This window comes from Manis pentadactyla, chromosome 17 (genome assembly GCF_030020395.1).
Source record: "Manis pentadactyla isolate mManPen7 chromosome 17, mManPen7.hap1, whole genome shotgun sequence".
In the NCBI taxonomy this organism is placed as follows: Eukaryota; Metazoa; Chordata; class Mammalia; order Pholidota; family Manidae; genus Manis; species Manis pentadactyla.
In genome coordinates, this window is record NC_080035.1 from 37684605 (window position 1) to 37699283 (window position 14679).

Consider the following 14679-nt stretch of genomic DNA (forward strand, 5'->3'; position numbering starts at 1 on the left):
TGCACTATAGCCAAAAGGTGAAAACAACCCACATTTCCATCGACAGATAAATGGATCCAAAAAAAATGTGATCTATGCTTACAATGGAATATTATTCAGCCTTGAAAAGGAATGAAATTCTGATATGAGGTACAATGTGGATGAACTTTGAAGACATTATGTTAAGTGAAATAAGCTAGCCATGAAAGGACAAATATTATATGAGCTCCTTATATGAGGTACCAAGAGCAGTAAAATTCATAGAGACAGAAGTAGAGTAGATGTTGCCAGAGATTGAGGGAAGAGGGAATTCTTGTTTAATGGTAAATTATGCACCCAAGTCCAGTGTGTATCTTTTCTCCCCACATCAATGAGCAATGTTCAATTCTGACGCTATCTGGAGATAGCATCAGATCCCACAGGTTAAGGTCTCAGTCCCACAAAACTGTCCTCCTCCCCCTTTACACACCCAGATTGTCACCTCCTGTGCTGCCTACCAAGTGGTTACAGATCTCAGGTTCCCACAATCCCCATCTTGGGTCTATTAATTTGCAAGAGCAGCTCACAGAACTCAGAGAAACATTTTACTCATTAGATCAGCTAGTTTATTATAAAAGGATGTAACTCAGGAATACCCGATGGAAGAGATGCATAGGGGAAGGTATGGGGAAAGGGCACAGAGTTTCCATGCCCTCCCTCCAGAGGCCACTCTCCCCAAATCTCCACACGTTCACCAACCCGAAGCTCTCCAAACCTCATCCTTTTGGGTTTTTAAGGAAGCTTCATTTATAGGCATGGTTGATTAAATCATTGACCACTGATCATTGGGGAACCTCCAACCACTCTCCCCTACCGAGTGGTCAGAGCAGGGTGGGAATGAAAGCTCCAGCCTTCCAATCACATGGTTGGTTTTTCTGGAACCCAACCCCGCATCCTTAGGTGCAGTCCAAAAGTCACCTCATTAAAGAAACAAAAGACACCTTTATGGGCTCTCATCACTTAGGGAACCCCATGGGTTTCAGGAGTTCTATGCCACAAATGGGATGAACACCAAATACATATTTATGATAAATCACAGTATCACAAATGGGTACAGAATTTCAGATTGGGATGAAGAAAAGGTTCTGGAAATGGATATTGGTAGGATTGCACAACACTGTGAATATACTAAATGCCACTGAATTTTACACTTAAAAATGGCTCGGATGGTAAATTCTGTTATCTTTTACTACAAAAACAAAAACAAAAACGAAATCCCAAACCAGGCATTGGCCAAGGGGCAGCCTCCTGGGGGTGCGTCTTAAACTGCTGCTGGGCTGGTGAAGGCTGGCTTAGCTCTAGCACTGCTCTCACCTCGGATGGCAGACATTTGCAGCCGCTCCGCTTTTTGTTCAGTAGTGCGGACCTACCTGGAGTGGGCGAAGGGACAACGGTTGGATACAGTTTAAAATTAAAAAGAAGTAAACTCCAGGAAAGGAACAATTCTTGGGAAGTGTCTGCCCCGCAACTCCGCAGGCTGCAGCGGGAAGAGAGTGCGTTCCGCTCTGCCCCCAGGTCCAGGGCTGCCCTAACCTAGCCTCGCTGCCTCCGATGCACCAGCGCTGCAGAAGTTTCGTGCACTTGGCTGTCCCTGACGGCGCCACAAAGGCCAGCAGCTGAGCCACCGCAGCTGAGCTGAGCTGCAGGAAGCCTGCAGAGCGGTGCACCCGCGCGCGCCCTTGTGGCCGATGGGGCTGTTTGCAGAGGTGTTGACCTAGGGTTTCCGGGTGGGTGGGACAGAGGAAGCGCCTGCTCAAACTGTGCATCCCAGACCTGCAGAGGCTGCAGCTATCCTGTCCTTTGTGTGGTGAAGACAGTGTGTGCCAGGGAGCCAAAAACCAGAAATGATTAACCAGCAACTTTCATCTGAAAATTAGGTGAAAGAACAAGGAAAAAAATATGAATTCTATCCTTAGCTGGATGAAAGTAATTTCCATGCAACTTATTTCAAAAGAGAATATCAATATTCACATACAATAATTTTTAAATTTAAAAAACATCTCAATTGCGTGTAACAGATTTTTAAACTACTCAGCTCCAAAGCCAGAAGTCAAAGTGATGTTTTGGGCAGAAAACCGTGAATGAAAGATCTCATTGCACCCTTTCATTTGCAGCAGAGCTGAAGAACAAATAACTTTGTAGGGCCCTTAAAACAGAGCGGCTGAGCTCCAGATGTACTGTTGGCTGTAACTAAGGGCAGTGAAAGGTCCTGGCTAGGATGCAACTGCTTCTCATGATCCTTGCACAAATCTAGCAAGTTTTTGAAGAGCCCAAATCTCCATATACATAATCTGGTTTTCTTCTATAATCACAGGAAAGAAATAGCAAAGATGTGGTTACATTGTCTAGGTAGCATGCTCCCTGAGTTTCTTCTGTGCAGCTTTATATACTGACCACATAACTGACAAAAAATTTAGGCTTTTTTATTAAAGAGTGAAATCTGCCATCTCCATCAATTACATCTCTACTTCTATAAGATGTTTAAACTGTTAGCCCCATTTTCCTCCAACAAAAGTTCATTAAGCTCTTCTTATGTGCCAGCTGCGTGTTCTTTCCAGAAGAAACCTTTCTTAGCCCAGAGGTGGGATGCTGGTGATTAGCCATGGATGGAAGTCTGCAACCCCACCAGGCTGATTCTATCCCTTGACCTAGTAGGATAGGTACATGGCCTAGTATTGTTAGCGCTGCCCAAATTTAGAAAGAGGAAGTATACGTGGTATACACATCAGGCAGGAGAAGAATGAGCTGCTTGTAAAAACACTTATGTATCCACCCACATCATTAAGAGGAGAAGGAGGACGAGGAGCACAACAGTGAACTTGAGAAGCAGGATAACCTGGTGTTAGAAGGAAGTTCTGGGTTGGACTGCTGGGGATCAACTACCTTGTGTGACACTGGGAAGGCTACTCATTATCTCTGTGCCTACATATCCTCAGTCTGAAAGTAGGAAATAGCATCTTTTTCATTGGGTTGGCAGAAGGATTAAATACAGTAAATGTCAGCTGTGTCAAAACCTTGATCCTTTGTATTTCTGCTCACTGAAGGGTGGACACCACTTCATTTGGCTTGATATAATGAAGAAGAGTTCCATTCTGAAGCTGGTTTTCTTGTGAATATTAATAAACTGTTAGCAGTAGATATAAAAAATACATTCAATAAATAAGTATGTGGTTGTAAAGAATTGGCTAGGAGATTTAAATTTACAAGTAAAATAGTATAAATTAAAAATTTGCTTATTTAGGTTTCAGGTGAAGTATTCAACATAGTTTCATAGTTGTTTATCTTAAAGCATCACATATTAAATAGATATCCACCTCTAATTCCTTAATGAGAATATTGCAATTTTTAACTTTATTAAATTCACACTTCAATTATACTTTTAATCTCTGACCTAAACAAATTATGTTGTATGTAAATGAAACTGCCAATGGAAAACTGAAATAGGGCCTATTTTAATTGATCTATTTGTTTAAGGCAGTTAAGCACCTATAAAATAGGTAAGTATACCCAAGTGTCAGAAGATATGGGGTGGGGAGGATTTTAATATTTTGGTTACCATCAAGATATTGTTAACTCTTACATTAAAATTAGTGCAGAAAATTAGCGTGTCCAGGGCAGGGACTGTTAACCTTTTTTTGTGTTCCAAGGACCACTTTGGCAGCCAGGTGAAACCCCTCCTCAGAATAATGCTTTTTAATGCCTAAAATAACCGTTTTCTACATAGAGTTGTGAGAAACTAAAAATTAGTTTGGACTGTAAAATCTGCCCTGCCATTCAAAAGCCTGAAAGCCAAGTGCAAAATTAAGAGAAAACAGAATCTCTCCCAGAACACAGTTGAGTTCTAAGTGTCTTAATAACCGTGCTTTCTGACTGACGCAGAAAATGTGTTCTCTAAAATTAAAGACTTACAGACTTTGCAGTTTGAAACTCTATCTGTAAGAATGAAATATCCCACCTTTGCCTGGAGAACGTTAGTGGCTTGACACAGAGAAGCAGCCTCAGTTTACATCCTTTACAACACAGTGCAGTTTCCCATAAGGGTTTTCCAGACTCAAAATTCTACCTCTATTTTAACATCATCGTTTCCAAGGAAATAGGACCCTGGGTCCACTTGGTAGTCTAGGCTGCTGTTGACTGCATGTTGAGACACAGCCTTACTCTGCTTTGAGCCTACCAAAGTACTGCTCATTCAATTCCACCTGAACTCCACCCCACTGAGAATCCCCTAGTTCTATCGTTTCTTTTTTGGGGGAGATGCCACACAGTTTCTCTGGTGTGCAATCTCCCACATTGCATTGTCTGATAAACCTTATTTTATCGGACCCAGTGCCCCTAGTGGTCTTAGCACACTGGAAAAGGGCCCAAGGGAAACCATTTGGATTAAAATTCAGTTTGTTCCTTGGCCCTCAAAGTTTAAAAAGCATGGGCTAGAGAGGAGTACCAGTGAGATAAGTCATCAGGTAGCAATAGTCTACAGGCATTTTTAGCCAAGGGTTTGAGGCCATAGCCAAAGAGGAAGAGGGGGCAGAAGAGACCAGAGCAGATGGGAGCTACTGCGAGGCTGAGCCGGGACTCCTCTGAGGAGCCGCGCTCACGGTGGGGGCTCCGGAGGGACGAGCGCGCACGGAGTGGGGAGACTGCGGACGCCGAGAAGGGAGATCCCCACCACTGCCCGACGTCAGCCTGCAGCTGGTTTTGTAGCTCTGGGAAGAGGATGGTAAATTCCACTGCGGCAGTCTAGTGAGTGTATGGCCTCGTTACATGTAAAAGTTACAATTTTATTTTTGGAGAGCTGTTTCTTGTAATTAGTTTGAAGCTGTGCTCAAGCGCTGGCTTCTGCATCACTCACAAGTTCGCTGTCCTAGTCTGAACCTGTGGGACGGGGTAAGAACTCCGTGCAAGAGAATCCAGGAGGAGCCCAAAGCTGGAAGTTTTTTATTGGTTTGGTTTGGTTTGAGAGGTGGTTGTTTTGGAGGGAGGGCAGCAGAAGCGGCTATATTTGAACTGGGGAGGCCAGACACGCTCAGCATTAGAGTCAGAGAAAGACGAGGCCCGCAGGCCGGGTGGACGCTCTGCGGAGCCGGACCGAGGCCCCTCCCTAGTCGAGTAGCCGCCACGGTGCAGGGCGCTGGGGAGGAGAGAAAACTGCTCGCTGGCGCTCGGGTGGAGCCTTGCGTGGCGCGGACCAGCCCCGGCCGGAGCGCGCAAGCAGAGGGCGGACCCCGCCGGTCGCCGGAGTCCCGTGCACGCGGGAGGCTCAGTGGCGTGGCTCTGCGCATGCTCGGCTCGCGGCCCTCCGCCGTCGCCGGGCTTGGGAGGCGCTGTCCGCACCGGGAGCCACAGATGGCACAGGCGGGAGACGCCCGGCCGGGGGCCGGGGGGCAGTGCTGCGCGAGCACGGCCCTGGGGCGCGCGCCTTGGCGCTGGGCCCTGGCGCTGCTCTGGCTGGTGGCGGCCGCGGGCGGCCCCGCCCGGAGCCGATGGCCGGTGCCCTACAAGTGAGTGTGCGCGGGCGCGCTCCCGGCGGGCGGGCGGGTGCCGGGCTGGGAGTCCGCGCCGGCGCGCGCCCAGTGCCCCAGTCACGCGGCGGTGCGGAGGCGGCGCCCGGAACATTCCGCGCGCAGTGGGGAACCCAGTTGGGACCTCGGGGTTGGAGCCGCTACCTGCCTGCTGCCCTGGGGCCTTTCTCTCGGGCTTGTTGTCCCGAACCATGGAAGAAAAGGGGAGTAATGTTATTTTATTGCGTGACTTCTAGATACAAGTAACCGCCTCTCTGAGTAATTTGGGGAGACCTTTACTATAGCATTTATTAATTTACGCACTGTTATTAGTTACCTGAGTCTGTAAACTTTGGCACAATGTACAGCATGACCAACTCGCCTTGGTTCGCTGGCACCTAACCTTTTTAAGCACTAAAAGGCCCGCATCCCGGGAATGCCCCGCTCGTCGGTTCCGGGCAAACCGGAAAGATCGGTGATCGCTGTCTTCAGCCTGGCGGTAGGTCGCTCGTCGTAGTCGAAGACGGAGACTGCAAACTTATGAAGCCGATTGGAGCCTTTGACCTAAAAGAATATTTACACAGTCCCAAGACTGTCAGCTGTCTAAACAGAAAGAAAACCTGGTGTCAGTATCAGGCCGCATGACAAAAATAGTGACTTGGAAGGCAGGACAACCAGAGGTCGTGAGTTCCGGGTTCCGAATGCTGCGGATCAAAGGACGTTCCACCATCACTAGCCGTGTGATCTTGGGAAAGTTACTCAGTATCTCTATGCCCACACGTCCTGAGTTAGAAAGCAGGAGTAGTCGGGGTACTTACATCGGGTTTGTTGGGAGAATTAAATATAGTAAATGCCAGCTGTTGTCAAGCGTGGATATTAGTGCGTTCTGCTTACTGAATGGTTTGCACCGCTTGTTTTGCTCGGTATACATGAAGAGAAATTTAGGGTTGAAGCCGGTTTTCTTGAAAAAAGGGGTTAAAATGTTCATAAGAAGTAATAAATACTCAATGAAAAGATTGTAAATCCAAAACTACTTGATTTAAGATTAGGACAAAGTAATAACTGACGATTTTGTGTTTCTTTAAAGGTTTCAAGTGTTGAGTACCTGCCTCCATCTAATTCCCTCAACTGAATATAATAAAATTTAACTTTAAGTTCACACTTATATTATGCTTTTGAAATTACCTTTGACCTAAAATAGATTTTACTGTGGGCAAGTGAAACCTGTATATAGTTACATTATTTGTTTAAACCAGGTAAGCACCTAAAAAAAGAGATAAGTACACTTAATACCTTGTAAACTTAGGGGAGGGTTACTAGTATTTTTGGCTAAGGTCAAGACTGTTAACTTCTTAAAATATAATTTTTGTTACTGTGTTAAAATTGTGGAACAATAGTTCCCTCTAAAACCTTAAGGATCTAGGATTCCTAGAGGACGAGTAGAGGCAGTTTCTTTCTCTCTTTTGTCTCTATCCCAGTGTCAAGTAAGAAGGGGACCAGTAAGTGTTGTCGCACTGAATTCAGCCACTGCACCCCCTCTAGTCCTATGGCCTTGGCCTTCTCAAGCAGCTTTCTTTTCTTGTTAACTTATAACCTCCTAACTGACCTCTCACCATTAGTTTGGCCCTAATCCCCACCTTCTCCTAATTCATAAAATAAAGTTTTGTTTTTTAGCAAATTCAGCCCTGTCAGATGTGCTACTTAAAATCCCTGGCGTTCCCCCCACCCCTCCCCAGGACTCCCTGGGGTGCGGTTCTCACTGCCTCCCACCTGCTCTCGTGCTCCTCCGTGGAAGCCGGAATTCCAGTCTTACTTACCTGCCAGGACTCTTCCCCAGTGTCGTGTCTGTTTTATAGTACTTACTGATTTTTCTCCTTTCCTGTGCTAACCTTTGGAAGTATTCGGAAAACCTTGGCCAGGTCTTCACTCTTTTCTTTGCCCTCCTCACTCCTACCCATCCCACACCAGGTAAAAATGACTTCTCCCTCTTTTGTGCCTATAGGACTCTGTATATTTCTTCAGTTTAGCACTTACCACACTGTGCTTCATTACTGTTTAGTCTTCCTACCCGAAGCTCCTTGAGGTAGGGAACATTTTAGTTTTTGTCTCCCTCCTTCTTAGAACAGTGTCCTACCCACAATAGATCCTCAGTGAATATTGGTTGAAGGAGTGGTTGGTTAATTCTTAAGAAACTATATTCTATTTAATCATAATTGTCTTCAAATAACCTTAAGGTATGGATTGTTTGGGAAATTAAATATAATTTGAAAAATATTCCTTTATTAAGTAAATATTTGTCTACTAGCTAAGATCTGGAGTTATAATAAACATTTTAAAATATGGTCCCTGTCTTCAAAATTCTCACAGCAGAAGTAGGGAACAGGAAAGCATGCATTTATCAAAGGGCTTTTAATATCTCATTTGCTATTGAGGCATCATTGGAATTTGTTCCCAGGACAACAGATGAAATGAATACTTACACATACCAGTGGGCTTCAAATGTTTTCCAAAAATGCTATTGACAGTGAAATTAAAACCTGGATTCTTAAATGTGTGAGAAGGACCAAATTCCTGTTAGAATCTAAATTGATGGTTTCTTTTTGTTAGACGCTTTTCCTTCCGTCCGGAACCAGATCCTTACTGTCAAGCTAAATATACTTTCTGTCCAACTGGCTCACCTATCCCAGTTATGAAGGGTGATGATGTCATTGAAGTCTTTCGGCTACAAGCCCCAGTGTGGGAATTTAAATATGGAAACCTTCTGGGACACTTGGTAAGGCTGCATCTTGCTCTCATAATTTTAGTTAATTGAATGACTTAATTATCAAGTGGATTTGAGGGAATAATCACTATTCAAAGTGCTGATTAAAATGAGTAGTCAAATATTACTGGGTTTTGTGATCTTGACAATAACAAATGGAGTTGCTTACATCCCTTTTAATATTCCTTATCCAAACCCAACTCCTGTACCCGGCTCCTGGAAAATAAGAAAGGGAGAGGCTCAGAGGAAGCAGCAAGGCAGGTGGGAAACACTTCATTTCCCATCCCTGTCATACACCCTTTTCCCAGGTTAGCTCACCATTTCAGCCTCTCATCACCTTGTGAGGTACATGGTGTTCCTTCCTGAGCCTACGGCACGAGGCTTCTCCTATTCATTCTGAGCTCTAAGGAAATTATGAGCATGTCCACATAGCATTCATCCTTACTGAAATGAGCTTCAGTGGCCAAAACCAGAGTGGATGAGGGCCAGAAGTTTGAGGAGCCAGAGTGGATGTGAGAATAGCAACAGGAGAGAGGACCAGCTGAGCACTTACTCTACTTCATGTGCAGTGGTGGTGTATCACATTTTCTCCCATCTGGTCCCCAGACCAGTGGCTACTGCACAAATGCTTTTATACATGTATGATCTTTACACAGAAAATTATGCATGATGCCATTGGGTTCAAGAGTACTATAACTGGCAAGAACTACACAATGGAATGGTATGAGCTTTTCCAGCTTGGAAACTGCACATTTCCCCATCTGCGACCTGACATTAATGCTCCTTTTTGGTGTAATCAAGGAGCTGCCTGCTTTTTTGAAGGAATTGATGATGCTCACTGGAAGAAAAATGGGACATTAGTTCTAGTAGCAACCATATCAGGTAAGTTTAAAAAACATTGCAGTATTCAATGATTGCATCAGCATCCAAGGGAAAGAAATTATTTTCATTGAGGCATTTCAGTAATGTGCTACTTTTTAGAGGCTAACTTATAAAATGTACTTCTGGAACCACTAACCTTTGACCCACACTATTACTCATGCAAAAAACTTCACCTACAGGGGATAAATAGCCTAGCTCCTCTATTCCCATGAAAAATGAATGAAACGATAAACTGCTTTCTGCAGTTTAATTGGACCTTCTAAATAAAGTAGTACGGGGAAATCCATAAAATGCCTGAGAAAATAATATTAAAGGACTAATTAGTATCTTAAGAAAGACTTGCAGTGATGATAAATTAAAATGCTTTTGCATCAAGAAATAACACAAGCTACCACTCACGTGGACATACTCTGGGCCTGGCAGTATTCTGAGTACTTTACACGTCACATCATTTATTGTCACAACAACCACAAGATAGTTACTGTTATTTTCCCCATTTTACATGGAGAAACTGAGGCACAAAGAAGTGAAAAATCACACAACTAATAAATGGAACTCTTAACCCTGGCTGTGAAGCCCTGTTGACCATTTTCTTAACTACTTCACTACATTGCCTCTCACAACGTATATGATCTTATGCATTTGAAGCCCCTTAAGCAACTTAAATATTTTATTGCTGAGATTTTCTATTATTTTGGATATATTAGAAAGTTGTTTTGAAACAGTTGGAACTTTGCTACATGTGTGTGGAAGAACACTAAGACCAGTATCTCTGTTCTAAGAGTATAGGCTTCATATTATTTCACAGTTTTAATTTCATAAAAGTAATAAGGACAGCCACTGTTCATTTCATATGACATGAAGTATTTAATGTACTCAATTTGGAGCAACCTAAGAAAGGTTCACACATAGTGACAAAGTAAATATTGGGGCCAGGCTCTATTAGGCATTATAAAGGCCCAGTGAGGTTTATTACCATGCAGAATATGATGTCTTGTTAATGTTTGGAGAGTCCTTGGTTTGGTACAATGTAATAGGAGAGAGTGAGAGATATTCTGGAGTGTATAGTCTACAAACTTGACTAAAAACATTTCCAGCTTAACTGATTCATTGGAAGAATTTGTGTGGTGGGTTGGAAGGCTATAAGCAGAATCTCAGCAAGTACAGAGAGAAAAGGGAAATACTGAGTATTAAAGGTGGTTGGTGTTTAGTGCTTTTGCTAGTAACTAACAGTAGGCCAACCTTCTAGTTCTGTTCATACTGTATGTGTACCATACTTTGCAACAGAGAAGCTCATTTCACCCACCGTAATTCCTGAACTCTTTGCCCCATTCACTTCATCTAGTTTTTCCCTTGCTTGCTGTCTTTTGCCTCTGAAGATTTGTTGAGTGGGGTAGAGAAAGAGGGCTTCTGCATGTGTATAATTTTGCATTTGACTATAGTTTAAATTATAGAATTAGTATGTAAGACATCTCTTTATACATATCTAATGTTTACAGTTCAGAAATACCTTGTGCCCTGAACAATAAAAATTGCCTGAGCTTGGATTCCTATTATAAGATGCAGTTTTAGAAATTAAAAAAAACTTTATTATTTATGTATATTCATGGCCTTAATCAGATTAGAACATTTTACTTACAACTACCATGCATGATGAGGTTTGATGTTCACAAAGGTTTTTGCTTTTTGTTTTGTTTTTTTAACTAGGGAACACATTTAACAAAATGACCAAGTGGGTAAAGTGGGACAATGAAACAGGGATTTATTACGAGACATGGACTGTCCAAGCCAGTCCAGAAAAAGGGGCGGAGACATGGTTTGAATCCTACGACTGTTCCAAATTTGTATTAAGGACATATAAGAAGTTGGCTGAACTTGGAGTAGAGTTCAAGAAGATAGAAACCAACTATACAAGAATATTTCTTTACAGTGGAGAACCTACTTATTTGGGAAATGAAACATCTGTTTTTGGGCCAACAGGAAACAAGACTCTTGCTTTAGCCATAAAAAAATTTTATTACCCCTTCAAACCACATTTGTCAACTAAAGAATTTCTGTTGAGTCTCTTGCAAATTTTTGATTCAGTGATTATACACAGACAGTTCTATTTGTTTTATAATCTTGAATATTGGCTTTTACCTATGAAATTCCCTTTTGTTAAAATAACATATGAAGAAATCCCTTTACCTAGTAGAAACAAAACACTTTCTGGTCTATAAAACCTTAGTTCTACTGTTTTTTTATCCCACACCAGCATATTGATTTTTCAGGGAGTGGTTTTACATTTGTGGATTTCTTAGGCCTTCTTCTTTGGAGCAGAACAGTAAAATGCACATGGGTGTAATTGCTGTATAGCACCATCTCAGGACTTTTCTTTTTAAAGGAGCTAAAACTCTTGTTATATTGGCCTTGCTGTATGTGAGCACGTTAGGTGATCTTGATTTTAATCTGCAAGCCTTTAATATGAATTATGGTTCACAGATTTGTAAGATCTTTTGGCACAATATCTTTAAATGGTGGATATGATGTGCTGAGATTTAAAAAATACCCTCAGTGACATTTTCATGATGGGAGCTACTTTTTTCTGTTATAGTAGTTGTGCTTTCTCATTGAAGTACTTTTTGGTAGTTTATCACCCGACTTTACAGCTTTGGAACCAGGTCTAGTAGCTTGATTTTGTTGCATTTACTCAACTTTTAAGACTAATTTGGACACATAGCTGGAATGATTGTGGTAAATCCATATGTGCTAAAGACAGTATTAGAAAGCGCTACTTTCTGGCATTTTAGAACGAACCAGTAAACTCACATTTTGTGATTTAAGCAGCTTAACATCTCTGAATGTTAGTTTCCTCATCTCAGATAATTCATCTATCAGGATTGTTGTAAGCTGGAAGAGGTCATCTGTTTGGCATAGTAAGGTACAGTAAGGTCACAGTAAATGGTAGCTGTAATGATTAATCAAAGAACAAAACTACCATCCTTGATCTTGTTTAATATAGTTCATGTGCCAATCTTTTCTGGGTTTTGTAATCATCACCTAGACTTTGAGCTGATAGCATAGCACTCGTAGTTCTTCAAACGTACAGGGCATGGAAGTATCTGGCTACAGACATGTCTGGGTGAATGGGCGCCCTCTGACTCCCTCGCTGCTTCGTGTAGTCCTCCCTCTGCCCACTAAAGGTGCCAGCTCAGTTGAAAGGAGGTGGATTTCCCAGAGACAGGCTTACGTCCAGGATCTCCAAGTAGCTGTGTTCCCATTAGGGCCATCAAACAAGCTTCCAAGGGCCTTGAAAAATACCAGTCAGTAAGATTATAAAGCAGAGACGATCTGTGTTTAATATGTAAATGTTCCAATTATATAATTCAGTTTTTAATGTTTGAGTGCTTCCTGAGAGGTTATATCAGTGAGTTCTCATAAATAGCCTGATCATAGATCTTACTTACCTGATTCAAATGAGTAAACTGGGACTTAGAAAGGTTAAGTGACCTTTCCGCGCTACTCAGCTAGTGTAACGGAGCCACATTTTGAACCAGGTTCTGTTGGCTGAATGAGATGCACCGTCACCCAAGTTTTTCAGCAAAGTGTGGTCCTCAGACCAGAGCCTGCAGCATGTTAATAACACACATGCCGGTCTGTGAGGACATAGGTACAGATACTGAGAGGAAGCATTTAGAAACTTTTAAAGCAACTTGTTAACTTTGTTTCTGTTGAAGCTAATAAAATTGGGGCTTGTATTTTGTGTGTATTTCTTTTGTTCCAGGAATTCACTTTTTTTTCGCTTTTTCAAAACTGTAGGCACTACAGCAGTCTAAAAACACAGCCCTTTGCCAGATAAGCTTGAACAGTGCTGCAATATTCTGCCTACTGTACAGTGGTAAAGCCTTACATGGGGAGAACTTTCGTTGCCTACCATTCAGCTTATCTACTCAGGTTAATAGTGCCTACATATCCCTAATAAATTTTGCCTCTTTAACATGCTAGTTCTCTTCATAACATGTCACAAGAAAACTTGTATCTTTTCATTATCACCATCTAGTGGGTAAAACTGGGCAGTGCCAACTTTTACATGATTCTCAGGAAAACTGCTCTGAGAAAACAGTATTTTGGATTCCCAGAACTGCAAGGGGGGTTAACAAGCAAAACCTGTTGTGCCAAATTTGTGTTAACTATAAATCACAGAACTTGGTTCCACAGCAAAGACAAATGAGGACTATGTGGAACTTGACTTTTAAAGCAAAATTCTACTAGTTATGTTAAAAGATACATTCAAGATTTTTCACTATTCCTAAAGATATTAATAAATGAAGAAATTCTGTGAGAGTAACATACAGACTCAAGTGACTACAGTACAGAGAGCATAGCATTCATGAAAGTACTTCTTCAGAATTTATCAAACCTCTCAACGGTACTTACAAGATAAAGCAGGGCTTTGGAGAACATGCTTTCCAGATGGCAGCTGGGAAACAAAAACATGGCAAGGCAGGAATTTGCCACAAATTTTCTTCCATTTGAATGACTGTGTAACTTAAAAAGTTGTATGTACTTTACATTGTAAATGTAGTTCAATTTCCTCAATTTCTAAGACAAACCATTTTGTTGAAGTTTGAAATATATTAGGGCTTTAGAATAAATGTATCCTCACTCACTAATTCTGGTTTAGTATTTAGGTTAAGTATACCCAAAAAGTGTCATCAAATATATTTTTGTAGATACAGGAAAATAGTCAAAAGGTGAAAATAACTACTCAACTTCCATTATTTGGAACCCTCAATATTGGCCCCTTCTTAGAAATAAAAGAAAAGGCAAAAGACTTAGGAAATTCCATCCAGTTTTATATATATAACCTGCTCTGGTGGCACTTAATGAATTCTCTGGGACTCTAGTTCTTTTAAGGTAACTTGACTTTTTAAAAGAAATCGTTGGTATGTTATACAAAGAAGAATGTCCCAAAACCACACACATGCTTTTTTTCCCCCCTCTTAACAGCCAAAAGCAAATCGGCTGGCCAAAGTTTGTTTCTAGCATCTTCCTCATATCTACCTTTTATTGTCAAGTCACTTCCTGCTCCTCACACTCCTTTCTACATTTTCTCCCCCGTTATAACAAGATAGGCTGCCAATCTTATTATATTCCTTTACCGGACTGATTATGCTAAGGTTATGCTCTTATTTCACTTTCTGGAGTAAAAGGCTTGTGTCCTTTTTTATATATCATATGATGTAGGTCATTTTTTAAAGGAAACTAGGGTGTCAGCAAGCACTAAAGTTTTTTCCCATTGGCTTGGTAACATTAAAACGAGACCCACAGATAAAGTGGGACTGGAATCTGTACCAAGATTGCTCCTAGCTGTGTATGGGGTAGAGCTTACTTACAGCTTTCTAAAGGACCTAGTTCAGACCTGAGCTTGCTTCACAGCAACCTCTCCCTTCTATCTTAAGGTGTTCCATAAATATAAAAAAAAAACTATTATTCGAATGCATGATGAAATAATGTTTTATAAATTCTTACTCAAAATGT

The 14679-nt window shown here is 41.8% G+C and overlaps 1 protein-coding gene across 1 annotated transcript; it reads left to right on the top strand.

Annotated features, from left to right (window-relative positions):
- The first annotated feature begins 5215 nt into the window (after nt 1-5215).
- On the top strand, nt 5216-12896 carry CLN5 (CLN5 intracellular trafficking protein). The gene is made up of 4 exons (XM_036893870.2): nt 5216-5516; nt 8124-8289; nt 8934-9159; nt 10867-12896. Exons 1-4 carry the CDS (start codon nt 5296-5298, stop codon nt 11376-11378), a joined length of 1125 nt encoding a protein of 374 aa, XP_036749765.2. The 5' UTR covers nt 5216-5295; the 3' UTR covers nt 11379-12896.
- Nucleotides 12897-14679: the final 1783 nt, after the last annotated feature.

Excerpts from the sequence above, each read along its gene's own strand:
- CLN5 (XM_036893870.2), top strand. The coding sequence starts at position 5,296 with ATGCTCGGCTCGCGGCCCTCCGCCGTCGCCGGGCTTGGGAGGCGCTGT. Across the intron at positions 5,517-8,123 it reads CGATGGCCGGTGCCCTACAA|ACGCTTTTCCTTCCGTCCGG; the intron begins GTGAGTGTGCGC and ends TCTTTTTGTTAG. Across the intron at positions 8,290-8,933 it reads GAAACCTTCTGGGACACTTG|AAAATTATGCATGATGCCAT; the intron begins GTAAGGCTGCAT and ends ATCTTTACACAG.